The 25,704-nt window shown below is 42.6% G+C and overlaps 3 protein-coding genes across 8 annotated transcripts in view; 1 reads left to right on the top strand and 2 right to left on the bottom strand.

Annotated features, from left to right (window-relative positions):
- Positions 1-4,584, top strand: part of wdpcp (WD repeat containing planar cell polarity effector) — a 92,343-nt gene extending 87,759 nt beyond the window's left edge. For 2 of the 3 annotated variants that reach the window (XM_063491350.1, XM_063491349.1), the window contains 2 exons: positions 837-940; positions 2,388-4,584. In XM_063491350.1, coding sequence (XP_063347420.1) covers positions 837-940; positions 2,388-2,441 — 158 coding nt within the window. In that variant the 3' untranslated portion in view covers positions 2,442-4,584. The remainder of the gene's footprint in view (positions 1-836; positions 941-2,387) is intronic. The other variant, XM_063491351.1, reaches the window with a different exon arrangement.
- Positions 4,585-10,820: 6,236 nt separating this feature from the next.
- Positions 10,821-17,378, bottom strand: otx1 (orthodenticle homeobox 1). Its single transcript, XM_063492105.1, has 4 exons — positions 17,097-17,378; positions 14,613-14,802; positions 13,970-14,121; positions 10,821-12,612 (listed from the first exon to the last, which is right to left on the bottom strand). The coding sequence occupies exons 2-4, from the start codon at positions 14,707-14,709 to the stop codon at positions 11,863-11,865; spliced, it is 999 nt and encodes a 332-aa protein (XP_063348175.1). The 5' UTR covers positions 14,710-14,802; positions 17,097-17,378; the 3' UTR covers positions 10,821-11,862.
- A 3,640-nt stretch (positions 17,379-21,018) lies between these two features.
- The window catches only part of ehbp1 (EH domain binding protein 1), a 161,762-nt gene continuing 157,076 nt past the window's right edge, over positions 21,019-25,704 (bottom strand). For all 4 annotated transcript variants that reach the window (XM_063492101.1, XM_063492103.1, XM_063492102.1 and 1 more), the window contains 2 exons: positions 22,491-22,605; positions 21,019-22,161 (listed from right to left, as the gene is read on the bottom strand). In XM_063492101.1, the coding sequence (XP_063348171.1) occupies positions 22,071-22,161; positions 22,491-22,605 (206 nt within the window). In that variant the 3' untranslated portion in view covers positions 21,019-22,070. The remainder of the gene's footprint in view (positions 22,162-22,490; positions 22,606-25,704) is intronic.

The following is a 25,704-nucleotide window of genomic DNA, read 5'->3' as shown; positions in this document are numbered from 1 at the left end:
CAAAGCATCTGATTTCTTTCTGGCTCGAGTTACCTTCCCTTCCCAAATCTAGAATTTAAGCCAAAACTGCAGATCTAATAATTGAATCCACTATGTTTACATTCCTTTGACTTTAGATTAATCCACCCTCCATTTTGCTGTTAATCATCCCAAACTGCCTACAAGACAACAAGTGCTTTCAACAGTAACAGCTGATGGAGAGAGCGTGCCCATTATTTTAAAGAGCAGCTAATAATGTTCAGCATTTCAGTGTCAGGGCCACGTTTTAAGCCCCGCAGCAATTCTCCGGCGACATTCAGCCTGCTTTTTATTCTCTAAACGTCGCCTGAGTGCTCTGCTCTCCCCGTCTCAGATGTCTGAGATGACTAACTGGTCATTTAGGAAAAACACCCATTAAGAAAACATCACTTCTTCTTCTTCTTCTTGTAGCTGTGCTGCCTCCTCTCCTCCATCCTGCTCTCTCCATTTTAATAATTCCATTTTTTCCTTCTTTTTTTTAGGTGATTAGCGATTGTCTCTGCATCAAATTGCTCTGTCATTCCATAATCCGGACTGTAGGCTATTGAGGGGAATTTGCATCACCGTTTTAAATATCTGTATATGCACGTCAGGGTTTTAATGTCAATCATAACCTTATTAACGCAGCGCTCAGAGCGCGAGAGATCGCCATGAGTGACAACGGTTTACGTTCGTTAAAACCCAGAAAAGGCGACGTGTCCGACCTGCTGAGCGAGCATGTAACCTGTTCAGGCATTCAGCTGCGTGTGTTTACGCGCCGTGGGGCTGTCGTGTGTGATTATGCATGTCTAATGTTTGGTTGTTGTACTTGTTTCAAGTGTCATGGCTGGTTTACGGCAGCATCGAACATCATTCTCAGACGCCTTCTGTCGTTTCGTTTTGTTCTGCAGGAAGCAGCAGAGCTGACGGAGACGGAGTGAATGTAAGTTGACTGATAGCTGAAGTAACGAGGTTGCAGAAGCTGCAGTTTAGTGCAGAAAAACATGTAAAGTTTGGCATTTATGATCAGTGTATAAACACGTATTAATGCTAATAATGCTCTGCATTTACAAGCAGTTATGAGGACATTTATTAGTTTATTACAGTTTATTAATGTACAGTTTTTATAAGCAATCACAGCTTCTCATATTAAGACACATTAACTCAGAGCTCGCTGTGTTTTAGTGCTGTCGTGATGGCAGATTTTCATGATTACTGCACTAAAAAAGTCTCACTACAGGAGTTATTGTGACACCTGTAGAAAAATAACTAATACAACCATCCTGTCAGTGTGTTACACTTATAACTTTATTGATTGTCATTTATACAAACTTTATATAAAAATGCATGGACAATCTATAACCATAACAGTGTAATCGCTCATTTCTGATGTTCTTAAATGTGCACTACTGGTCTCGCTCTGTTTGGCACGCCGTGATAGTTATATGGAGTCCCACACCATACCAACAGTTCAGCTGACTGTAATTCATGAAGGTGAACAACAAACAACAAACAACAAAAGTGTGGCTGTGTGGATTTATCCTCAGTGAAACCCCAAGATCACAAGCAGTGAAACCAGCGGCTGAAAGATTGTTGCATAAGATCGCAAAAACAATCTTTAGCTTCCATTCATGGTTCGAAAAAATTGAGGCATCAGTAAATCCATGCTTCACGTGAGTGATGCAAACCAGAGCAGTCGCTGTTTAGCATCAGTGACATTTCCCACATTGTCCTAGATAAACGCATAAACTTTGCCCCACATTTGGTTGGTTTGCATTTACGATTAGCAACTTCTATCATTATCTAACAGTGAGGTGAAAGGACACCTTTGCGACAGCGTGGTAGCGTCATAAATGCGACTGCTTGCATTGGAGTGATTTATACAGGTGGACCTAATTAAGTGGCCAGTGAGTGTCAATCTTTTATTACCTGAATTGTCTTAATTACTGAAATGAGGGTTAAATTTATAGTTGCTGATAAAAGATCAAACTGCATGAATTCAACTTATAGACTCATAAACTGTAACGAGAACTAAATAAACAATGTGTGTATTTATTTATATGTATAAAAGTAAACAAAGAGAAGTTATTGCATTAGAGTTGAAGAATATCTGGAGGATGTCTTATTGGACTGCTGTTTACAGTGATTAGCCAATTAGATATTAAAAAATTAAAAATGAATATATGCTGTTATTTTTATTACATTTGATAACATTTGATATTACATTGGTCACTTAGTTCTTTTTATTGTTTTTACAGGATTAATTGTTCAGCAGACTATTGGATGATGAATATAATAAATGCAGATATGACTGCAGCTCCATATGTTTATATTTATATAATATTCACTATTCATGTTTATTAAGGGGGATGTTTCTGTTTCTTCCTCAGGATGATGACGACGACCCCGGGATGCTTCATGTGGTTCATTTAGGGATGGTTTGAAAAGACTAACGAACAACAGATAAGACTTTATTAATCCCAGAGGGACACAACATCTCACCAATAACAAGCACAGTAGTTACTTTGCTTGAAGCTTAATCTATAAAGGGTTTAAAAGTCCCCTCATTCATAGCCACACATGGAAAACAGTTTATATTTTTATACCTGTCATAGAACATTTGTGAATTTCAGCCAAATCATAAACATGAAATTCACTGAATTCAGCTTATTTCGTGTCTTTGTGAAGTCTAAACCAAATGAACCCTTGAAGGAAACACTTACCTGCTTCTTCCTTTAAAAACACGGCAGAAAATGTTTAAAACCTTTACATTAATCAGCCTGAAAAAATAAAGACTCCCATTTTACACCCATCACACTGATATTGGATGTTCCAGGCTTCCTCTGCACGCGCGTGTGTGCGTGTGTGCCGAGTAGATGTGTGTGTTTGCGTGTTGGCCGAGATTACAGGCCGCAGTTTTATTCATGAACGGGAGCCAACCAGCGACTTTAAAGCATCGCGCGGAGCCCCTTTCCTGAACAGCAGCCATAGCCGTGTCAGAGCTGTCGACGCGCTGCGCTCACCGACTAATCTGACAGCGCCGTGCGAGCCCTAATCCCTCACTGTATCGTAATCTATTTACTTTGCATTCTAAGAGGATTTCCACCAAAAAATATACAAGAAGCGATGTTGGAAATGGACAGAAGATCAGCGAGGATGCTTTTCTGCTGTTTTTTTTTTTTGTTTGTTTGTTTTGTTAGCTTTAAAAAAAAATCATTGTATGTTTTTCGGAGAGTCAATCCTCTACGAAAGGGATGGGTGAAAGGAATTACATTTCTGACTGATACTAATACTTCTCTTATGTAAACATCAAAATGTTATATTTCCCTTCTGATGATACAGTCACACTGCAGAGGCAGCTGGAGATAAGTGGCATCTGTCGCCGCCTTTAGTGCATCTCTTGACACGTTTATAATTTACAAACCAAGGCTGCATTATCTCCTGATTGTTTGACTTGACAGCTTGAATAAAAACTGCAAAATTGCTTAACAGGCAAACACGGGTCCCTCCCATCCCTCCGATGGCCTACACAGTCGCCTTTTTGACATGCAAACAGTGAAAGCTCATAATACAAATGAAATTTCATAATACAGAAAACAAAGTGGGAGACCAAATGCTCTCCTCGGTTACCCTTTAAGCAATTATGTCAGCTTTGTGAAATCCTAAATAGTTATGCTTCATTTAAAATGTGGCCAGCAGCTTTTATTTATGAAACACCGCCTCACGCTCCAATCTTTGCCATCCGAGATGACTTGCAGAGATAGGCTTATTAGTGGTATTAACATACTGCGCGGCGTGCTGGAGCTGTGAAACGGCCTTGTTAACATTTGGAAATGAATCAAGCCTCCAGCATTTGCTATTATCCAGGTTATCTGCCTATTTTCCCCCTCCCTCCTCTGTGCAACAGCTGTGCTGTTTCTCTGCACTGCGTCTAATGATGGCCCTGATTGGACTGATACGGTTCCCCCCTCAGGGGGACGTTTGTATGATTTATAGGTTTGTTTCTGATCTCTGCGAGAGAAATCCCTAAAATATTATAGACAAATATGTCAAGACCATTAAAGATATCAAAGAGACAAGTTTACTTACAACGGAGAGTTTTTAGAAGGAAGAGATTCCCTGAAAAACTAAGAAAAATACTGACTAGTGTTATGGTTTCTCTTTGTTGTTGGTTCTCAGGTGATTGAGATGCACTTTGCTTAAGGATCACACTGCGATCGCTTCATCAAGAAAAGTGCCTGGTTATAGTTCAGCATATCTGGTTTTAATATCTGTTCCTGAAAAAGCCTCACAGACAAAAGCGTTATATCTTGATTCTCTGATTCGAACAGTCTGTTTTTCCTTTTTTTTCTTTTTTGTTAGACTAAACAAAAAATAAAGCACGGATAAATATATACATGATCTGATGGGTCCAGTTATAGATCCTGGAGACTTCTTATGACAGCAAATTATACACACATTGTAGTTTTATCAGGCTGATACTTCATGAATGTGGCTGATTTTGACAGATTTTCTTACAAAGTTTTCTTTTGATGTACACATGAGCTGCAAAACACTGTTAGTTATTTTCTTTAAAGAAAATTTAATTCTGAAATCCCCAAAAGATGCATTAGAATTTGTCTTCTTTTGATTTTATGAGCTGAACTAACTCTCAGACTGAAATAAATGTGCATGCAAATAATGTAAACACGTTTTTGGCATCTAATAGAAATCTATATTTGCTCATGCGTGGTCCAAGTAACTTTATTTCTTTGCTGTGAGATTTTAATTTTAAAGGTTTCCAGTCATAGTACTGCATCATTTTTATGCATTTCTGCCCCTGGCCTCTGTTAGTGAAGAGAATCTTGTCTCTGAATGAAAAAGGAAATGTGGCCAACACGTCAGACAGCGATGCGTTGACACACAGAGACGACGTCCGCTGCGGGGAAGCGCTAAAGCCTGCAGGCCAACCAGCCCTCCATTAAGCCCTCCCAAGTCTGGTGGGCTGCAAGGAGAAGACAAGTTGTAACTTGGGATGATGAGTCTGCTGCATCCTTTGCAGATGAGATAATGTAAGCACTCTTCAGATACCTCTCTAATCCATCCCCTTCTCGCTGTGACGCAACTGATGCATGAGGAAAGAGGACAGGAAGTGGGGCTGTCATCAGAAAAACAAAAGTCAGATATGAGGGGAGTTGTCCTTTGCAGAAATCAGCAAGAACTGGTTTCGCCGGTCCAATCTTGTCTGATTTCCCTCCATCAGCCACTTCAAGGGAGGAAAAGGAGGAGGAAGGAAGTGTGTGACTGCTCAGCTGATCTCAGAGCAGCACAAAAGCCTCCGATCATTTAATTTAATGGTCTACAGTAACAGGACTTCAGTGGAGACGGTGTTGGTGATTAGCAAAACCCAAGTAAGATAATGGCAGCAGTGGTGTAGGAGGGCAGTATCAGTGTAAGCAAACATCTAGTCAAATACATCTGATTCTGCCCTGCAGTTTGGACTTCCCTTGCATGTTGGCAAAAAAAGAAATGGTAAATCTCAATTTCACCATTTTATTCTGCCCATGTCAATAAAAATGCCAACTTTTCAGCCTTGTTGCCTCCATCAGACCTCTTTTCCTTTGGCTAATTCAGCACCACATGCCCATGGTTCAGACGGTGCAAGTTCATTTGGTGTTTTGTGAAACTAAACTGATGTGTGGCTGCTGGTTCTTGTCCCTGTGCATGAGTTAACAGCTGTATTTTAAAGAGCAGAATTAGACTCACAGCAAACGAAGTGCACGCAAGGTCCCAGGAGGTCAGGAGGCCACAGTTCTTGTCTCCTTTGTGAGCTTTTTGTGTTTTGCACTTCTTTGTTTTCACTCACTCATTTGTTTAATTTTCACTCGCTGGATAGGTTTAAGAATTGTGTTTAAATATGCTCCATTACATTATAAACCCGCAGGCTCATAATGATGCTTGAGTACTCAGCGCATTTAAATGGGACATGGTTCCCACTTTTGCTGGTAAAGCTGGTACTAATTTCCTGTAACTTGCCGATAAGTCCTGTGGCTTCACCCACCGTTCTGTCTCCATATACAAGTAGTGTTGAACCACAGAGCTCAAGCTGCCCTCAAATACCGACTAGAAGCCTGTCCTCCATTCCTGATGTGATGGTGTAAGGAGGATCCACTGACTTATTTTCTCCCAAAGTTGAAATATTTTCACCTTACCCATCTTTATTTAAACTTTGTGGATTTCCATCACTACCATAAAAAAGGGAGGATTGTTAGATGCCATGCGAGTGAATGAAAGTGGGTCTTTTTAGTTATTATTTATGGGTGTACATTTGAAATTAAGTCATTAATATCAAACTTTTATATAGAAAGAGATCAGAAGCATGCTAGCTGCTAAATTTACCAAATCATCATGTGCATAAGTGCAGCTTCACGTGGCTTCTATTGTGGTTGTAAATTTGTTTACCGGCCTTCATCCTTCATTATAATGAGGATTCTTTGCAAATTAGTACAATAAGCCACCTGGGCCTACAGTGTTTCTGTGTAAATGCACAATTTTCTGCCACAAAAAGCATTTTGTTTTTAAATTATGCCTTTTCACGCCTGTTTTAAGAAAAGCTCTCACAAGTGTTGGATGTCTCACTAGCTGGAAACTGATAATCACCAACAAAGTGACCAGAGCTGTCTACCTGACGTAAAGAGAGGTGACCAAATCTCTCAGCACGCTTCAGGATCAGGTAACCCGTGTACTCCTTTAATTCCACAGAAAAGGGACGGCTAAGACTCGATGTACAAATTGTCCCTAGTCTGTCCTCTGCTGAACTAAACCTACAGCTCCCAAACCCAAGAGGAATTTCATGAATGCTCTCAGTGCCTAGTGCCACAGGGGTGACTAAGCTGCTTTCACTCCACCAGCTCGGCTGCACCGGCCGCCTGGACTCAGCTGTGAAATCCCCGGTGGTACTCTCGGCTTCTTTGAGTCTCAATGACGAACTCAAGGGGTCGAAGGGTTTTTAGGCCAGAAAACATTTCAAAATTACTAAATAAACCAAAACAAATCAACCAAGCTACCCTTTTTTAAAAATTCCCACACCTGATGTTCAACTAAAGAATTTAAAAGCAGGAAACTGAGGCCTTGCCTGACAAAGCACAGAAACCTGAGACGGTGGCCCGGACTACTCCCATGTTGGTGTACAGTTGACCCCAGATCAACCTCTCAGGTAAATTTAATCCTCCTCTGTATCACCCTTCACTCTTCATACCAGCCTATGAACACAACAGGATGCCAAGGTCTGGCGACAATCGGCAGCCAATGAAAGACAAGCGTGAGTGCTGTTTTTTTCCTGTCCTGCATGGAAATGGAAGACAAGAAAACAGTCCCAGCATGCAGGCTGCTATCGGTGCATCTGCCGGGCCTTTCGGATCTTTGTCTTGTGCACACATACACACTGACTTATCGAAGCCCAGGAGTGCTCGCAAACCAAATACTGGAGGATCAGTCCGGTTTCTGTCTTTATCTTTTCTGTCTGTCTCTTTTTTACTTTCCTAGATACAAATCTCAAACCACTCATGCGAGGACCGTCCAGCATGGTTCCAGTTCATTTCCTGGACAAAGTGTGAACAAAGTGTCAACAGTTTCCAGTCCACCCACATTCACACACCTTAACCGCAAAAGACGAGAGGCCAAAAGGTCAAATCGGCTGACAACAGGGGGACGTTGTGCTGCGATCGATCGTCCCATTGAGCAGAATATGAAGGTGTCAGACCCTCAAAATCAGGCTTAAACAAACGCTGGTCACACTAATAGTTCAATAACACTCTTTTTAATTATTAAAATATCACATATCTAATATACTCCTGCAGGAAAACTGCTGCAGCACTCTGTTTTTGTATCTGTGGATTATTATTTTAAGGCTTTAATTCTCCCTGTCAGCATTTTAGAGGATTGCATTGCCAACATTCAGGTGAAAGAACTGATTATTTGTAGTTCTGCTTATCCGTTATGTTGATTAAACGGTGTCCTCAAAACACCCCCATGCTTCCGATCAACTAAAATCCTCCAAGAATTCAAAAACTGATTGCAAAACATGTGAGATGAACAAAGACAGAGACTGTTTGACTGGATGATATATAGATATACAGGTTTCTCATTGGTGAGCTCGGTGGAGCTCAGTGAAGCTCAGGTGAGGCCATGTTTTGTGTGTTTAGCTTTTCTACACGTTATTGTTGTGAAACGTGGGGAAAATATCATTTGAATTAGTGCATTTTTCAGCAAATTTCTTGTTTTAATTTATAATAAATTTCTGTTTTATTTTCAGGTCGATAAATATTTCTGTCCAGTTTTCAGATCAGTCAGAACATTTTAGGATTAGAAGACAATGTTCCAACACATTTACGTCGTTTTAGAACTACATCAGGTGTAAAAAGAAGTGTGGTGCGTTTAATGTTGTCTTAGAGAAAACTAACTACATGTCTGCGTTGTTAAATCAATCTGATAGCTTCCCCTGTAGCATACATTACTTGAAAAATGCAAAATCTTAGTGTATGAAACAGTAGAAACAATGCCAACTAAACAATATGATTTTGTTTTTTCCACCTTTTGCTAAACATTTAATTCACCATCACCTCCTTTAAGCTTGAACATCTTGTCAAACTGCACTTGAAATCACTCCTGATGGATTTACGCCAAATAAGCGGGTAATTTTCTTGACTTTCAAAGGTTTGAATTCCTTCGTTTGACACCAAAATTAATAAGTCAACAACTGAAACAGCAACACGAATATATTAATTATTAATTTAAAAAATCGGATTATTTTACAGGATTTTTGTAAAAACTGAAACTTCCTTCTTTTTTGCTCCTTTCTCATTTTAAGTGGGCCATTGCTGCATTTTCGCAGGTGTACCAAAGTGCTTCTTCGTGCTCTTTATTGCTCTCTAACGCTGCGCAGAATCAGATTGCATTTGCGGGAGTAGTTTAGCCTTAAATCCCAGATTTTAATCCCTTCATTGTTCGAACTGAGTCTGATTACAGTCTGTTTTACACTCTGATTTCCTGCTCGACTGTTTAATTGGAACCGCGGCTTCGCTCGCTCAGAGGAAACTAAATGAAAAGCGCGTCTTTTCACTCCAGCTCGTGTTTGAAGGTGAGCAGCTGCCTCACGAGAGACCTGTGGCTCCCTCAAACTCCTTAAACCATCGCGCAAGAGCGGCCGCAAATATTTGTTTGATGCAAATCCGAACAAATCCGCCGCTCGCTGCGCTGTTTGCGCGTCTTGGCGCAAACACGTTTAATGTCCTGGTCTGCAGATATTTATTCAGCTGCTGCGAGACTCATTTGCATAAAGGGAGAGATAGAGAAATGGAGGGAGAGGGACAGAGTGGGAGAGGGCCGGCTGCAGCTGAAACGGACTCCACACGAGCAGGAACCCGAAATATGTATCGATCAGACAGATAATCTGATCAGGGCAACAGGAAAAAGAAAAAAAATCTCCTGAATTTTACCTTTTTATGCTTTAAATAGACTCAATTTTACGTCCTGACCTTTCCTCACAGGCGGAATAAAACGGCTTCTGTTTGTTTGCGTCGCTTTCAGAGGCCTTAAAGCGCCAGAACGGCCCAGATTTTACCGGGAAAAAATTCAAAGCAAAGTCAAAGCAGTTTGTTTTTTTTGTTTTTTTACATTATTTCTGGTTTGGATCTTTTAAATCAAACAAAACCCGAGACTTCTGCGTAAAAGTGCATACACTTGTAGGATTTAACTTCTCACTGAGACGTATTTAAAAAGCAGAACTCAGTTGGCAAAACTGTGGCTTTCATTTTAAAAATATTTGAACCAATAAATGCAAAAAAGAAAAGGAAAAATAAATTCCAATTACTGTTCTCACCTTTTGAAGTTATCCTCCTTTTTAAAAAAAATATATATTACTAACTTTGTGTTTCAGACGTTTTGTTGACTTTTCACAGACAGAAGTATAGAAATAATCAGCGAGAGAGAGAGAGCCCTCTAATAATAAACAGAATTCAATTTGTCTTCATTAGCGGGCAGAAAAGAAAGTGCGCACAACCTGCTCATTTTCTTTGCGCAAGGATGAGGGTTTAATTGGGGCAAATAATTAGCCTGAACCTCCCGCTCTCTGTGCGGCCTTCATTGCTAAAAACGCGTCCAAAACAACCTTGCCAGCGCACTGACGCGATTTTTTTAAAACTACCCCCCTCCTCCCTTTTGATATTGCCCCGGAGCAGAAACGCATTAAACACACACACACTTACATGTGACCCCCTAACCTGGCCCCACCTACGTAATTACCGCATCAGAGGCGGTGAAATTCCTGCAGGATATTTTGGAGAAACCAACTCGGGGCGCAGGAGTAATTATCACGCCATTACAGCGCTGCGTTCAATTACGCCTCGATCAGCTGTCTCCCGGCTTACTGTTTGGACCGTTTGGTGAAGGAGGTTAACTTTAAAAAAAAAAAAAAGATTATTATTTTATTTTAAAAGACACTTTGCTTCCCTAAAGCAAGGAGAGATGTCAGCATTTCAATTTAAAGGCAGACACTGAGAGGATTAAACGGCTGCTCTCTAAAATGGAAATGCAAGCCTACACGGCGTTCACGGCTTGTTTTAATTATGGCCTAATTTGCATTTACCCCCGTTATAATTAGAGGATGGGGGTGGGGGGGGGGGGGGGGGACAAAAATCAACAAGCTTTTAAATAAAAGTGTGACTACTTCAAATAAGAGAAAACAGCAGTGTCGAGTTTGTAATTTGATGGTGTACAAAAAGAAACTCGACTCCCTGTTGGGAATCAAAGTGAGACAAGGAAAAATAAAATATGACTTAACGGATCTTTATTGGATGAACATGTATGTAAGGGTGGTCGCCTTTAAAGATACATTCAACATCTCACTGTCATTTTTGGAGCTATAAATCCACATTTTCCTCTCCTCCCCCAGAAGAGTTAAAATAATAATAATAATAAAAAGCTTTGACTCCAATAACAAGCCAAGTGCTGCGGTTCAAACATGTCCCAGAGAGGTGGTCTGCTTTGAAAACGTGGAAGCTAGAATAATAATTATAATTATAATAATAATAATAATATCTGGAAAAAAGAAAATTTCTGCATCTATAGTTTCGATTTAGAGTTTTCCCCAAGACATTTCAAATTTTGCTGAGTAAAACAAGGTGGATATAAAAGCTGAACTTTATGGCCAATTTGTTCTCTTTGGAATATTTGGGAAGATTTACATACAGTTTCTTTTTTTTTCTTCTTTCTTTCTTTCAAAGTGGTAATAAACAATTTTAAATTCAGAAAAGAAAAAACAACAACTAAACATGGTCACTGTAACTGACCCAAATACATATTTACATATTTCAGCTCCTGTGCGCAGCTGACTAAAAATCTCTGTCATCCTAAAATAACAAATTCCAGAAAATAATAAAAACTATACAGGACTCGATGGAGGTAAAGAGGGCACGGCAGGCAGTTCCCGTCGGTGCACCAGAGGACAAAATATTCCTCCCATCCAGAGAGCTGGTGGTCAAAGGAGTTTGGTTGAAATGACTCTTGGAAAAACAGTTTTGTTAAGCTTATCCCAAGGAGGGGTGTCTTTAAAAAAAACCCTTTTTCTTCATCTTCAGGAAATCTGCTCCTCATGCTTTCTCTTTACAGGTCTGTCTTTTTCTTTCTTTTTCTTTTTTTTTAAACTTTGAAACAGGACGAGCGGGAGAAGGAAGTCCAATTCTTGAGCATTCCTGCTGCTATCTTGTTGTCTTATGGTTCATAAACTCTTTTGTCTTTTTAAAAAACAAGCAGTAATCTAATCTGGAAAACAAAAGAGAGCAGACAAGCAGGGCGGGCAGTGGCGGGTGGGTGGGGAAGAAAGCCTGATCACAAGACTTGGAACCTCCAGGACGCCTGGTCTTTGTAGTCCAAGCAGTCTGTGGTGTTAAAGTTGAGCTTCCATGAAGAGGCGGCAGTCTGCTCTTTGTAATCCAGGCAGTCGGAGGAGTTGAAGGCCAGGCCGGAGCCGCCGTACGCCTGGTGGTGGTGGTGATGGTGGTGGTGGCCTGACGACTGGGAGATGTGGTGGTGCGGGTGGCCCGACATAGATGAGGCCGTCATGGGGCTGAGCTGGTGCGGGTGGTGATGGGAGTGCATGGGGGCTAGGTAGGAGCCGCAGTCCACGCCGCTAAAGTAGGAGCTGGAAGGGGTGGGGTAGCCCTGGCCATAGCCTGGCGTCTGGTTGTAGGACATGGGGTAGGAGGTGGCGGCTGCAGCGGAGCCTGACATGGAACGCTGCATACAGGAGGCATTAGATGGGGGCCCGGGCTCAGGGAGCGGGGCCACGGCAGGAGCCGGAGCGTTTCCGGGGGAGATAGCGGGGCTCCATATAGAGGAGACGGTGCTGATGGAGGTAGAGGTGCTGCTGAGTGCCGCTGGGCCCGTGTGATTGGTGGACGAGGATGAAGAGGAGGAAGAGCCCGTGCTGGAGACAGCAGGAGGTGTAAACTGGCCGCTGCTCTCAGATCCGGTACTCTCCCGGGCCGGAGAGGACTTCTTCTTGGGCGGCCGGGCTTTGGCACTGCTGCCGCTTTGCTGCTGCTGGCGACACTTGGCCCTCCGGTTCTTGAACCACACCTACAACCACAAACACCAGCCAGGAGTTAGCAACCCTACACGACACCGGCCTCAGCATTTCAGGAAAAAAAGAACCTCCTGGGCCATGGTGGGAGTACATTATGGAGGAAAATTGGGGGTTATTAGCCATCAAGGTTCATTTCCACCCCGGCCCCTTGGCTCGGACCAGCCAGGGGTCTAATTTCATACCTGGTAGACGGGTCTAAGATAACAGGCTATTGAGTTTCACCACACAGTAGAGTAACTCTAGAGCACAGAGAGGGTATGATTGTGTAGAGCATTTTGCTTTACACACATTCTGAAAATAACTCGAATTGTGCCTTGGATTTCCCCTAATGCCTTTCAAGGAGCAGTGTTTGGAGTACACCAGTGAGATGTTTGGAGTATATGCAGGTTTGAGTTTTGGTTTCTTCATATTTCAGATCAAATTACATGACCTGTACTTGAAGAGCATCAAAAATGAAAAAAATAAATAAATACAATTTTTAAAAATAATTGAGTGATTCTGCTGTAAAATGATCTTTATTAAATTCAGTTTTGTTTGCATCAGCCTCCCCGGGTCTATGATATCATCATCATCATCATTATTATTATTATTATTATTATTATTATTATTATTATTATTATTATTGAAATTAAATGAAGTACTATGAGGTTTGTGTGACAAAAGAAAATGCCACACAAACCAGTGTATTGAGCCAAATACAAAACAAAAAAAAGAAATAGAAAGGCAGCTACTAAATTTTACTTTACTGAGGAACTAATAAATAAACCAATGTGTGTAATTTTAATTACACTCATTATCTAACCAGTGTCTAGCCATCTGCATGATTTTTGTTGTCCTTTTCTTCTTAAAATCAGTGCATCACTGGGGTACATACAAGGCCTAAAGTTACCCAGGAATCACTCTTAATTTCCCAATAATTGACTTAAATATTTGTGACTCTTTAAAAAAAAAAAGGTTAATGTTTTAGTAGCATGAAAACGGGGACATAAATGTACCATAATCTAAGATATTTGCCTGTACAGTTTGTAGCTTGCTAGCTGGAGCGTTAACCGATAATTAACCTTTAATTCAGACGCAAATGACGTCATTAACAGTCCCTCAGGAGATAAGGGACAAAAATGTATTTAAATTAGAGGTTTTTGAAAATAAAGAAAATAAACTCTTTAAATAAATTACTTTGAAGTTCATAAGAGTAAGTTGACATCTTCATTTGACTATTTTAACTAAACTTGCAGGTCTTCATTGTCCAACTTTTTAAAAATACGGTCAACCACACTAAAGACATTAACTTAATGTCAGCGGAAGCAGAGATTAAAATGTCTCTTTTTTACTTTTTATTTATTTTTGTACCTGGACTCTTGATTCAGGCAGGTTGATTTTCAGTGCGACCTCCTCCCGCATGAATATGTCCGGGTACCGGGTTTTGGCGAACAGAGCTTCCAGGACGTCGAGCTGGGAGCGGGTGAAGGTGGTTCGCTCCCGCCGCTGCTTCCTGGGAGTAGCTGCGGGGAAGAAAGGCGACACAGAGGGGAGAGAAAGACCGGAGAACCGCGTCAGTAACACGGAGGAAACCTGTAAATAATGTCGGTGAGTGGTAGCGACATGCAGGCCTGTCCTGCTCTGCTGTTGGCTGAGGATTAGAAAATAAATTGTGTCTTTTTATTTACTGTTTTACGTTTACGTTTTTATTGTGTGTACATTTTAAAATTTGTTTTTACCATTTTAACAGTGAAACACGCAATGTTATTATTATTATTATTATTATTATTATTATTATTATTATTATTATTATTATAATAAACGTTTCTTGTTGTTTAACTCTAACCCCTTGATTTGGAGCTCATGTTTACTGCGCATGCCTCTGTCCAGGTGCACTATGTGTGTGTTAAAAGTGAGTGTGTGTGTATGTGTGTGTGTATGTGTGTGTGTGTGTGGGGGGGGGAGGGGTTGAGAGAGAGAGTGTGTGAGTTGGGAAGGGGGGGGGGGGGCCTACCTGGGTAACCCACTGAGGGGTGCAGCAGGTCCATGGCAGCGCCACTGAGCCCCAGGCCGTTGACGCCATAGGGGGGCTGTTTGAGGTAGGACATCATGCTACAGGCGGTCACTGCTCCACCCAGCTCAGGCCAGCGGTTCAGTTTCCCCCGATGCTGCAGCTTGGCGGGTCAGGGGGCCGATTCCAGTTACTGCACGGAGAGGAGACACCGCAAAGTGAGAAGTTTGTGCACCACCAAAAAACAAGATGAATCCCGACATGTATGTATTTCACACTGATGACCACTGCTGTTGTATTTTATTATTATCATGATCATTATCATCTCTAGCTCTTCACAAATCTCTTCTAGTTTCCACTCCCCCCCCCCCCCCCCCCCAACCCACGGTTAACTGAAAAACGCATTTATTTTCAAATAAATGAAGAAAATCATTCCATAAAAATCAGGAAACCAGGAAATCATAGTGTAGGAATTTAATTCAAGCTAGACATAAACCTGTTAATTGGTGCAGAATACTATGAATTTTTTTTTTAAAAAAACGTGTTCAAGATTATTTGATTATTTTTTAGGATTAAGAGGGTCAAACGGCCCGAGACTCCAGCGCAGAGAGAGGCAAATGCAAAGCTTTTATTTTGCAAAGCAGAATTTATCCACACTTTCAACCTGAAAGCTCCCCACAGACTTTACGAAAGTTATAAAAGGAGAAACTGGATTTGCATTTTGTCTCGTGTGTGTGTGTCCAACGTTTATTTACAGCAGACCTGCAAATTATTCCAGCCCTCCAAAAAATAATCACGCAGTCTTACTGTGACATAAACTACAAAAACACGCGGGTAAACATTTCCGCAGTATTAATAATTCAAATCAAAATAATCATCTGCCTTCTGTTTTTTGCGCTCCCATATTTGTAATTTTTTTTCAAACCTACAATTTTTTTTTTTTAAAAACAAGTCCTAAGTTACGTGTATTTTTCATATAAATCTGGTTATTTCACACAACAAAAGCAAACTTGATAAAACTTATGAATAAAATGTGTGTGTGAAGTGTGTGTAGGCCTGCACTTTCTCCCTCTCTCTCACACACACACATACACACACACACGCAGAGTTACAAAACGCTAGATTATCGGTGTAGTTTGACAATCAATTTAAAAATACATATATATCAAAAATTCTCTGTGTTCTGGCTCATTCTGTTTCTTTCGGGTCGTCAGACTTCGTGTGCGTTTTTGACCACAGCAGGACTCCTGTGGCTCTTCAGTCCTCGGCTGAGAATTTCAGTTAAAAGTCCACCAACGTGAAACGCAATTTTCTCTCACAACCAGCTTCTGTTATGATATTTAAACCAGGCTGAGGATGTGAGGAGTCGATTTTAGTGCTTTGTTTTAAAGGTGCACAAAGTGAGGACCAAATTCAGCTGGAAAAAAGTTCAAATTCAAATTTGTTTAATTTTGGATTTTTACTGGATTAAAAGGATACATTTAGCATTGTATTTTTAGTAAAGCAACACTTCGGTCTTCTTTACTTTTCGGCTCTTAAAAAAAGAAAAACAAAAGAGAGAGAGAGAGAGAGAGGGAGAGAGAGAGAATTAATAAATAAAACCCTGCATGGTTTTATTTTTGTTTCTAGTAAAGTATTGCTGGTTAAGTAAAGACGCAAACCCGAAGGAAAACAAGCAAAATTATATCTACATATTCAGCAGCTCCTAAAACATTTATACACACACACACACACACAAACACACACACACACACAAAGAGTCCGGGTGGAGAAACTAGTTTTTCACTCCTGGGTGCAGACTGATCTGAAGCTTAAAAACACGCAACCCGGGAGTGTGAATTAAATTAGTGAGGTTATTTTAACAATGACCAAACCAAACCTCTGCGTGCCAAACGCGTATTCCAGCGGCTCTTTAAAAAACGCGCTTCCAGCTCAGCCAGGCCGGAGTGAAAAGGCGAGATCTCCGTGCAAATGAACTCAATTAGAATTTAGATTAGACCTCCGGGGAGAAAGAGCGTTTCAGAAGGGTCCTTATCAGCAAAATAAATTAACAAAAACCAAAAAAACACGCCTCTCCAATTATCTGCTGAGCGCTTCAGAGTCTTTAATGGACAATTGCCATTAATAAAAATAAATAAAAACTTACAGGAATGGGAATATTTAAAAACAAAATAAAATAAAATAAATCTACTCCGGAGGAAGTTGGCTCGATTTATCGGCTTCAAGATGAAGTCCTTGACGGTGCTGAGTAATTGATATCTGCGCAAAAATTCAATATAAGAGTGCAGCGGTACAAATTGAAATCAGGCGCGTGGTACAGGTTATTCAGGAAAAATGTTTCAGGTTTTTTTAAAAATATATACATTTTAATATCTTTTTGTACTTTAGCTACAGGAATGAACCGCGGCTCAGAGTTCCCCGGAGCGAAAATGCGCACAAACCAGAAGATTGTGCGTAAAATCAGCGAAAGAAAACAGGAAACTTTACCTTGTTGTTCTCCTTCCCTTGTCCCGAGCGCTCGAACCACAAGAGGCGAGTAAAAATTATCCAGCTGCAGGAAGTCTGCGGGGCACAAAACTCGCGGAGCGGCCGCAGACTTTCTCAGAAACAAATATCAGTGCGCAAACCAAGCAGCATCACCAGCATCGCCGCGTCCTCGGTGCGGTTCCGGCCGTTTTTACAGCCAAATAAATCAAACTCATTTGCTTTCAGGGGGCTTGTCGTTGTCTGTCAGAGTGTTAAGGTGATTTCTAATGGAGATGGATGGAGATTGATCACCTTCTCTCCGCCCCGCGCCTCTATGAGCGGAGGATCACCTGCGGATCCGCCTCCTGCAGCCAATCAGCGAGGGCTAGCGAGCTGACGGACGGCGCAGGCGACCTATGGGCGAACAGAGGCAGCCAGGGGGGAGTCCACTCCCACTCATCTCCCCCCACCACCCTTCCTCCTCCTCCTCCTCCTCCTCCTCTTCTCAGTCCCGGACCACAGGAACCACAGAGCGGTTTTAAAAAGATGGAAATGTTTCGTAGGCCTGCAGGAGAAGGTGCTTCAGAGGCTGCAGGCCTGCGCTCTGCTGTGTGTATAAGAAGAATTTAGAAGGTACTCGCACCTCACAGCAACTCGTTTTTTTTATTGTTTGCATGCCGGGTATAGAGCATCTTTGCTGGGATTGTCAGCAAACTTTAGTGCTGACTTTTCTCCACCTGACTAACCCCGCTGTAGTTTGGCAGTTATTTCCTAAAAAACAAAACACACATTTACGAGAAAAGGCCTCGAAGCTTCAGCCACATTTTTATCTACGGTCACTGTCACCGTTTGTTCCTCTGCCGTTTTTTAAACACAAGCAAGTGGACACAGAACCATAAAACAGAGGATAGAAGTTAAAATTATCCATTTTGATTTTTATTGTGATGCCCCCTCCCCGCCTCCCCGCCTCCCCCCTTTTTTTTCCTCTCCCCGCACACACACACACACACACACACACACACACACACACACACACACACACACACACACACACACACACACACACACACACACACACCAGTCTCATGAATATGAATGAGGTTTAATCCCCATTTAGAATTACATTTGAGGATGGTTGACGTAAAGTTTAATAGGGATAGACCTCCAACTCACTGCGGAGGAAAAAGAAGAATCCACAGAAGAAGAATCAGCAGCAGAAAGCTGCGGTCACTGAATCAAATCCTGTGTTGATGTTTTTAACGCGTTTTTAACCCTCCGCACTTAAAGAAAAACACTGCGTATGCTTTATAATTTGGCCTGAGTGGTACCGGGTGTCGGAGGGGGAGGGGGGATGCCGCTTCTTATTCTCTGCAAAAACACAAACTTTTGTAAATGAGGCCCGAGCTGAAAGCGAGCTAATGCTCAAAAAGAGAGGGAGAGGGTGAGAGAGAGCAGGGATAGAACTTACAATTTTATGTGTGTGAGTGAGGAAGAGGAGGAGTATCAAAGTGGAGGCCGATGGGACTTAAAAGTCATCGATGAGAGCACTTTGACAGAGAAACTTGAGCATCAAAAGTCAGCAGAACACAATAATAATAATTACAAAAAAAAAAAATAAAGAAAAAAAATATGTAGGTTGTGTGCGTAGGCCTGCAGTGATGCTTGTTACAGACGCACCTGAACGCACCTTTCTGTGCAGGAATTAAGCCCGTCCGTGTTTTTACGCAGAGGCCAAAATCAAAGAGAAATCAGGCCCGTTTGATTGAAGGGAGGCTGTGTGCGCAGAGAGGAGGCGGCCTAAAGTGGAGGTATTTGATTTGGGTTTCACGCACCTTTTATCCATTTTTTATTTCCACCACATCTGAAGTCCGAGCTGTCAGAGGGCCGGCGAAGGCTCTGACCGAAATACCACCACCCCTCCTCTCCTCTCCTCTGCACATGCACACACAGGCTCCGTTAAATTATGCAAAAAGGCCATTCAACAAATATGGCCCTCACAACACAAAAGAGACGGTTTATTCTGACATTTCCCCTGCATTGCTTTTTTCCTCTCCCCCTTCCATCCTCTCTCGATGTGAGTAAGACCCCGAGATAAACCCCTGAACAAGTATCAAGTTATCAAGTTGCACCAACCTTTTGTAATAAGAGTATTTTGTCTAATCCCAAATTGCAGTTGAATTTTCTTAATGCTGAGCTGGTAAAGCCTGGGATTAGGCGGTGAGGAGAGGAGGGGGAAAAGTTTTGTCCCTTCAGCCGGCAGGATTGGAAGCGGGGATCTGTGGGGATGTTGTCGGTGCTTATTAAAACGATGATGCATAAAACGGACTGTTGTAGGAGCCCCGGCGCTGCACGCAGAGACCGCGGCTCCCTCAGGTGCAGCTTTTTTGGACGGCGGCGCGGGCGAGGGAAGTGAAAAACGCAGAGGCCGAGCGGCGCTCAGCACCTGTGAGGTGAGGCCAGGAGACTTCAAAGCTCAGGAGATAATCCATTCAGCTGAAGGATCCTCAGCTGCACAGCAGCGCCGAGCCACCGCCGCTTTTTTTTTTTACGCATTGCCTCGCTCTTATTCAGCGAAAAAAGGAAAACGACTCCAAATAAATGTTCACTCCTTCTGCTTCTGCTGGAGCGTTAAAGAAAGCCGGGCGATGCTGCGGAGGTAGGACAGGTCGGTTTCAACCGTTTTATTCTTAACAAAATGCAAAAACGCCAGATTAAAAACATGCAGTGATTTATTTAAAATGGTTTAAGGTCGTTTTCAGTGAAGTTGAAGTAATTTAGAGGAAGTTAAAACTTTTAAAAGTTCAGTTTTACGCATGAATGATTGTGTAAGGACACAGCCTTTAAAATGCTGCATGTAAAATAATTTATAAGTAAAGTGTAAACGACAGGTTGTGTGCATCATTTTAAAGATTTTTCTCTCACACACACTCACACACACTCAGCACCGTTCAGGCTCTGCTCTTTTTCCTCCAGATCACAGGCGCCCGCGATAAACGCGCTGCAATACAAAGTCAAACAAAGCGCCTCGGGGGACGCAGAGTGCGTAATGTGCGCGTACAGTCGGTCCCAAGCAGAGAAGAAACGAATCAGCAAATTAATTTGAAAGTATTAGAAAGGCCGGGGAGGACGTCGGCTGTCACAACCGATTTTCCTGCTTTAATCGGGGATGGGAGGCTGCCTGCAGGGACGGAGAGGAGGGTTAAACCGCAGACACTTTGTTCATCCGGAGCTTTTATTGCAGGAACATTTTCCACAGCTCATTTCAGTAAACTGGTGCAAATTAAAATGGACACTTTAAGAATTTAAGGGTGTGATTTTTTTTCTACATCTTTGAAAATTAATACCAATTGTTGTGCCCGCCCTCCTCCCCTCATCCGTGGCTGCGGGTGACCGAGCCTCTCCAGCTCTGCAGCCCGTCCTCAGCGCGTACAGGAGCGGCCCAGAGAGAGGTGTGAGAGAGGGGGAAAAACATCTGCTCGGTACAAAGTGATCTCTTTAATCTTCCTCGGAGGAACCTGCTCGACACCGACCTCAAAGAAGAAAAGAAAAAACCCGCCAATTTTAATTTATAAACACGCGCACAGGTCGCAGGGGAATTGAACAGAGCGCCGAATAATAAACGCAACGCTCGCCGGTGGAGGCCGTGATAGGGGCCACTTATGTGCGGGGGCTGCAGCCAAAGGCGTGCATTTCAATAACTTTTTAAATTATGTAAACAGAAAGAGGAGGGAAAAAGAGTTCAGATCGAGGATTGGAGATATTTCTTTAAACTGGGAGGAAAAAATAAATAAAAATATTTGGAACTGAGTTTTGAAAGTGCGTGCGCGTTTTGAAAAATAGAAAATGAGTAAAAAACAAACAAACATTAAATATAAAAATAAAGATTTTAAAAAATCCACAGAGGTTGGGTTTTTTGTTTTTTAAAAAGAGGCCACACAGCGTCTTGTGGAGTATGAAATCATAAAGACTTTATTACTGAAGACTTGGGTTATGACACTGGAATAAATAATCAGATAAATGTTCACACGTAAAAAGAACAGCTGCACAAGATGTGGAGCTCTAAGAGATGGAAGCATATTTCTCTTCTTCTGAATACAATAAATAGAAACCAAAAGTCGTTGAGCAAAATGAAACGTGATGGTAGATTCACTTAACAAGCAGCTTATAGGACAAATGGCAATAAATAATATATATATATATCTGTTGTTTTCTGACTGCATGACTCCTGATGGAGGAAAAAAAAGATTTTGGAAGCTGTTGGTCAGAGCAGTGATGAAAATATACAACAAGTGTTTGTTTTTTTTCCTTTCTTTGTTTTGGTAAACTGCTTTCAAGCCAAGACGATAAAAAAGCAATAGGAAAGTCAAGATTTGTGAACGGTAATGCTTCCCAAGTTAAGATATTTTACAAGTAAAAAGTGAGATAATTAAAAGATACGGTCAAGTAATGAAGTAGCTTGAAAAGAGCGATGTTATCTCTTTGTTTTTCTTTAAAAAGTCTGACTGAAAAGTCAACCCACCTCATCATCTTCTGAATATGATGGGGGGAAAAAGAAAACTAAAGAAAAGAAAACAAATAATAGTAAAATTTCCCCCATTGTTGTGCTGTACCTCAAATCCACCACAGACTGTGCCTGGCCTCCACATTCAGACGGAGCAAGCTGCACACAGGCTGTGCGCTGCCCTCGTCTCACACGTATTCATGTTTGTTACACAGGTACCGTTCTCGAGAAAGTAAAGCAGAGTTCAAATTTTAAAAAAAATTAAATAAAATAAAGCGGGACAGTCCGAGTCCATAAAAAGTTGGTGCAAAGGTGTCGCAGGGCCTCTTCGCTCAGCCGAGTCTCTGCGGTTAATCTGACCCGAACATAAACCTCAAAGGGATTCCAATAACTGACAGAAATGTCTCGACTCCACTATCAAATAAAATGATCGATAATAATCATGTGATACATTTCTTTTATCGGCTACATTTGTTGGTTGTGTTTGCTGACAATCACTGAAGGACGCACTTCTCCTCTTTCTTGGCCATCTTGCCTTTGTTCTGCTCCAGTGTCCTCTCCAGGTGCTCGTCCTCCTCCTCGGCCCTGCGGACGGCAAAAGGTCAAAAGGTCAGATGTCTCGGGGTGGGGTTGGGGTAAGGGGGGGGCCAGACACAGGTAAAACAGCTGGTGCCACGGTGAACGCCGCTGCACCACCCTGTGGAGTGGCCGGGTGCCAGGGGCCACGTTCTGACCTTTTACCTGCCTGCGGCGCCCTGGAAGGGATCCCACCCGTGCAGGTGCGCCGCAGGGCAGGCTCGCCGTGCTTTCTCTACGTCCACAGCTTCTGGGGGACGTCTGTGACACCACAGGAGCTCCTGCTGTGCAGCTCACAGTGTTTTTATACTTGTGTTCAGTGTTTTTAAGTAACTTACTCTTTTTCCTGGGCGTCCAGGTCCCTGACCAGCGCGTCTCGCTTGTTGACCAGTATGACCAGCTCATCCAGCAGCAGCTGCTCCCGTCTCTTCTGGGCCTCGGTCTTCTGCCAGTCTGCAACACAACCAGAGACCTGCAGTCAGCGGTGGAGACACTGAGGATATTTTCTTTTGTTAATTTCTAAAAACCTCACAGAGACACAGAGGCTGCAGGATGCCTACATCTTCTTCTGGACTGAACCTGTAACTGAAGTGTTTTCAAAAAGATTTTGGAGTTTCCTGGACGTGGCTTCATTTATTTGAGGACTGCAGATGATCAGAAAGACGGAGAAACAGTTTCATCACCTCACTGACCTGCTGGACTGTGATGGAGCGGGACGTAAATGTGACGTGTAAACAGGCTCCGTCAGGTTGGCGTGCGCGCACAGTGATGATGTCATGTTAATGTGCAACTTCTCACAGGTATAAGATGGCTCTCGTTCTTTTATAACCCCTAACCTCTCAGGAACACACAAGCTCTATTAAAGCGGCAGCTCTGCTGAACGACGGCATTCACAATCGTTTGTATTTGTCACATTTTTAAAGTTCTATCCTGAAGTAAATTAAGTTTGAAAGTCTCCTAAAAATGAGTTTTAATGGTCCAAAATCCTCCACAGAAACTTATAAATAAATACCAACCCCTGAATGTCACCTCCTCAGCCAAACAAACAAACAAACACACACACGTAGGTGAACCCCTGACTCTCGTCTCTCAGTTCTCCAGGGTCTTTGCAGGAAGGGGCCCCACAGGGACCCACAGGGTCCAGGTGGGACCCTGATCCAAATCCCCTCAGCCTCTCCCTGGAGGAGGGGGGCAGCCCACAGGAGAGCGCTCGCTCCCCCTGGGGCTCGAATATCCGCCTGGCGCCCTCAGCTCTGCATTCACCCAACACCAGGGCAGAGCTCCTCCCTCCCTCACCCCAAAAAACTCACCCCAAACACTCACTGCAACCTTTTTGTGCAATTTAAAACAACCACCACACTTAGCATGCACAGACAGGACAACATATGCTGTACATAAATTAAACTGAATGAGATTCAACTTCTCGTCGTGTCACACACACGGCTGCCGTTTGCAGTGTTTTATCCATTTCACTGCCTCAAAGCTGGAGAAAGGCAGGAAATCTCCTTCTGCTCCTCAGCTCAGTGTGAGAACGTGTCTCCCTCTAAAACCTCCCTCCATCGTTTCATATTAAAACTGAAAAAAAAATCCGCTTCGTCCCAGCGAGAATTCAAACAAACCCAAACTGAACTTCTGTGGTGCGTAGGCAACTTCACCCCTCTATCAATATTTAACCGGCTATTGATTCGAGAATAAAAGGAATGTTGTAAAATGTCAGTCCCAAAATAAGTGTGGCTTTATTAAAAATAAATATCCCCCCTCCTCCTCCTCCTCATTGAGTCAAATTGCGGCAGTCAGGCTGTGTGCGTGTCACGCTGGGCCCAGTGGGTTTGTCCTGAAAGGTCTGCGCTCTCTTCATTGGCCCCGCTCGTCCCTTTGAAGTCGACCACAGAGCGAAATGAACACAGTCCCAATATTTGGCTCTCTAGCCCCCCCCTCGTTATTTTTTTCTCTCTCAGGGAAGCAAATTTACTCTCTTCTGGTTTTTGTTCAGGAGTTAACAAATACTTCAAAATATGTCTGAATCTGCACCTCGAGGGTTTGTTGCTCCTTTTATTTATTTTCTGAAACATGTGGTTCTTTAGGAAGAATCAGAACAAAGTGTGGGGAAAAAATGGGTGAGTCATCAGCTTTAGATAACTGAGACAGGAATGTATGCCATAAATCTCCCACAATCCTCTCAGAAGAGGAGGGTTCACGACGAAGGAGGTGGTTTTTTTTTTGGTTTTTTTTTAATCTCCTTCAAAGGATTTCTCAGCCAAAAAGCCAAAGACCTGCTGGACCAGGGGTGTGCATGGGAGTGGAAGGGGACCCGTGAGTGAGCTCACTGCTGTCAATCACATGTCTCAGAGTCCCGCCCCCCTCATTAGGAAGGTAAACAATAAAAAGAGCCGATGAGCGACGTGACCAGGCAACACCAGAGCGGGGCAGGCTGGGTAACCAGAGACGCAGGAACAAACAAAACAGCCTGCAGCCACTCAGATCCCCCCCCCCAGTGTAAGCCACGCCCCCCTCCATAAGAGAGTGGGAGAGGGAGGTTAAAGACTTAGGAGTGTGTACAACTCACACGGTGGGTGCGTATTCAGATAACTCTCACCATGCACGCCAGTGGTAACCATGTGAATCTGCACAAGGCACACAAGAATGCGCTGGTTCAAATCCCCATGAACACCCCCCTCTTCTCTCCCTGCTCGCTATCCCCGACGCTAAATTTATTCAAGAGAGCAAACCGGTCCAAAGCCTCGTTCTCTCAAAGCGGGATGAGGCCGCCCTTCATGCATCCGAGTCCGTCTGGCTGCCTCTTTTTCTGTTTTATACCAAAATATGGCAACATCACATCGGAGGGTTTCAATCGCAGCTTTTTGAGGACACGGACACCAAAATAAAATTTATTCACCTTCATATCTTTGCTTTTTTACCCCCCTCGTCCTCTTTAGGCCCTGAGAGCTGATTTCGGCTGAAATCCAAGTGTCATCAGAGAGAGAAGGGGGGAAGGGGACTGATAATTAAAAAACAGCTAAAAAGCAACAAACACAAAGGTTAAAAATTGCAAGAGAAAAGTTTTCTCTAAATTACTAAAATTGCTTTTGTTGAGGTTCAAATATAAAGGAAAAAAAGTTTATATTGCAGACTGTTTCAGAGCAGTTCATCCTCTACTTGGCCAAGAGATGACTGCATAACTGCATGTGACTTAATCTGCCCATCTATGAGATTTACTCCTGTAGGGACCTGACGTTTAGGGAAGCTGCGTGTAAAAGAGTACCAGTCCACCTTTTCTGCCAGGAAAGGCAGTATGAATGGGGGGTGGCCTTTCTTGTTAGCTTCTGAAACCATTTTCCACACATGCACTCCACCCCTGAACCTTTCCAGACTTTACCCAGGTTCCCAAAGTTTGTGCGATGCTTTGTTGTTCAGACGTGTGAACAAAGTACCTAATATTGTCGTTAATTCCATGAGTGTATTTCAGGAGTGTTCTACCACCTAAAACACGCTAAATATTTCTAGTAGTGCAAAGCAGTGTTTCCTGCCTCGTGCAACATGCAAGGAGGAAAA

The sequence above is a fragment of the Pelmatolapia mariae genome, linkage group LG13, assembly GCF_036321145.2.
Source record: "Pelmatolapia mariae isolate MD_Pm_ZW linkage group LG13, Pm_UMD_F_2, whole genome shotgun sequence".
NCBI lineage: Eukaryota > Metazoa > Chordata > Actinopteri > Cichliformes > Cichlidae > Pelmatolapia > Pelmatolapia mariae.
This window is presented reverse-complemented; position numbering and strand designations above follow the sequence as displayed.

What these genes read in the sequence shown, in the direction of transcription:
- otx1 (XM_063492105.1), bottom strand. Translation starts at nt 14,709, where the DNA reads ATGATGTCCTACCTCAAACAGCCCCCCTATGGCGTCAACGGCCTGGGG. An exon ending in CCCCTCAGTGGGTTACCCAG is followed by an intron (nt 14,122 to 14,612) that starts GTAGGCCCCCCC and finishes TCTTCCCCGCAG; the next exon opens with CTACTCCCAGGAAGCAGCGG. An exon ending in TGCCTGAATCAAGAGTCCAG is followed by an intron (nt 12,613 to 13,969) that starts GTACAAAAATAA and finishes TTGTGGTTGTAG; the next exon opens with GTGTGGTTCAAGAACCGGAG.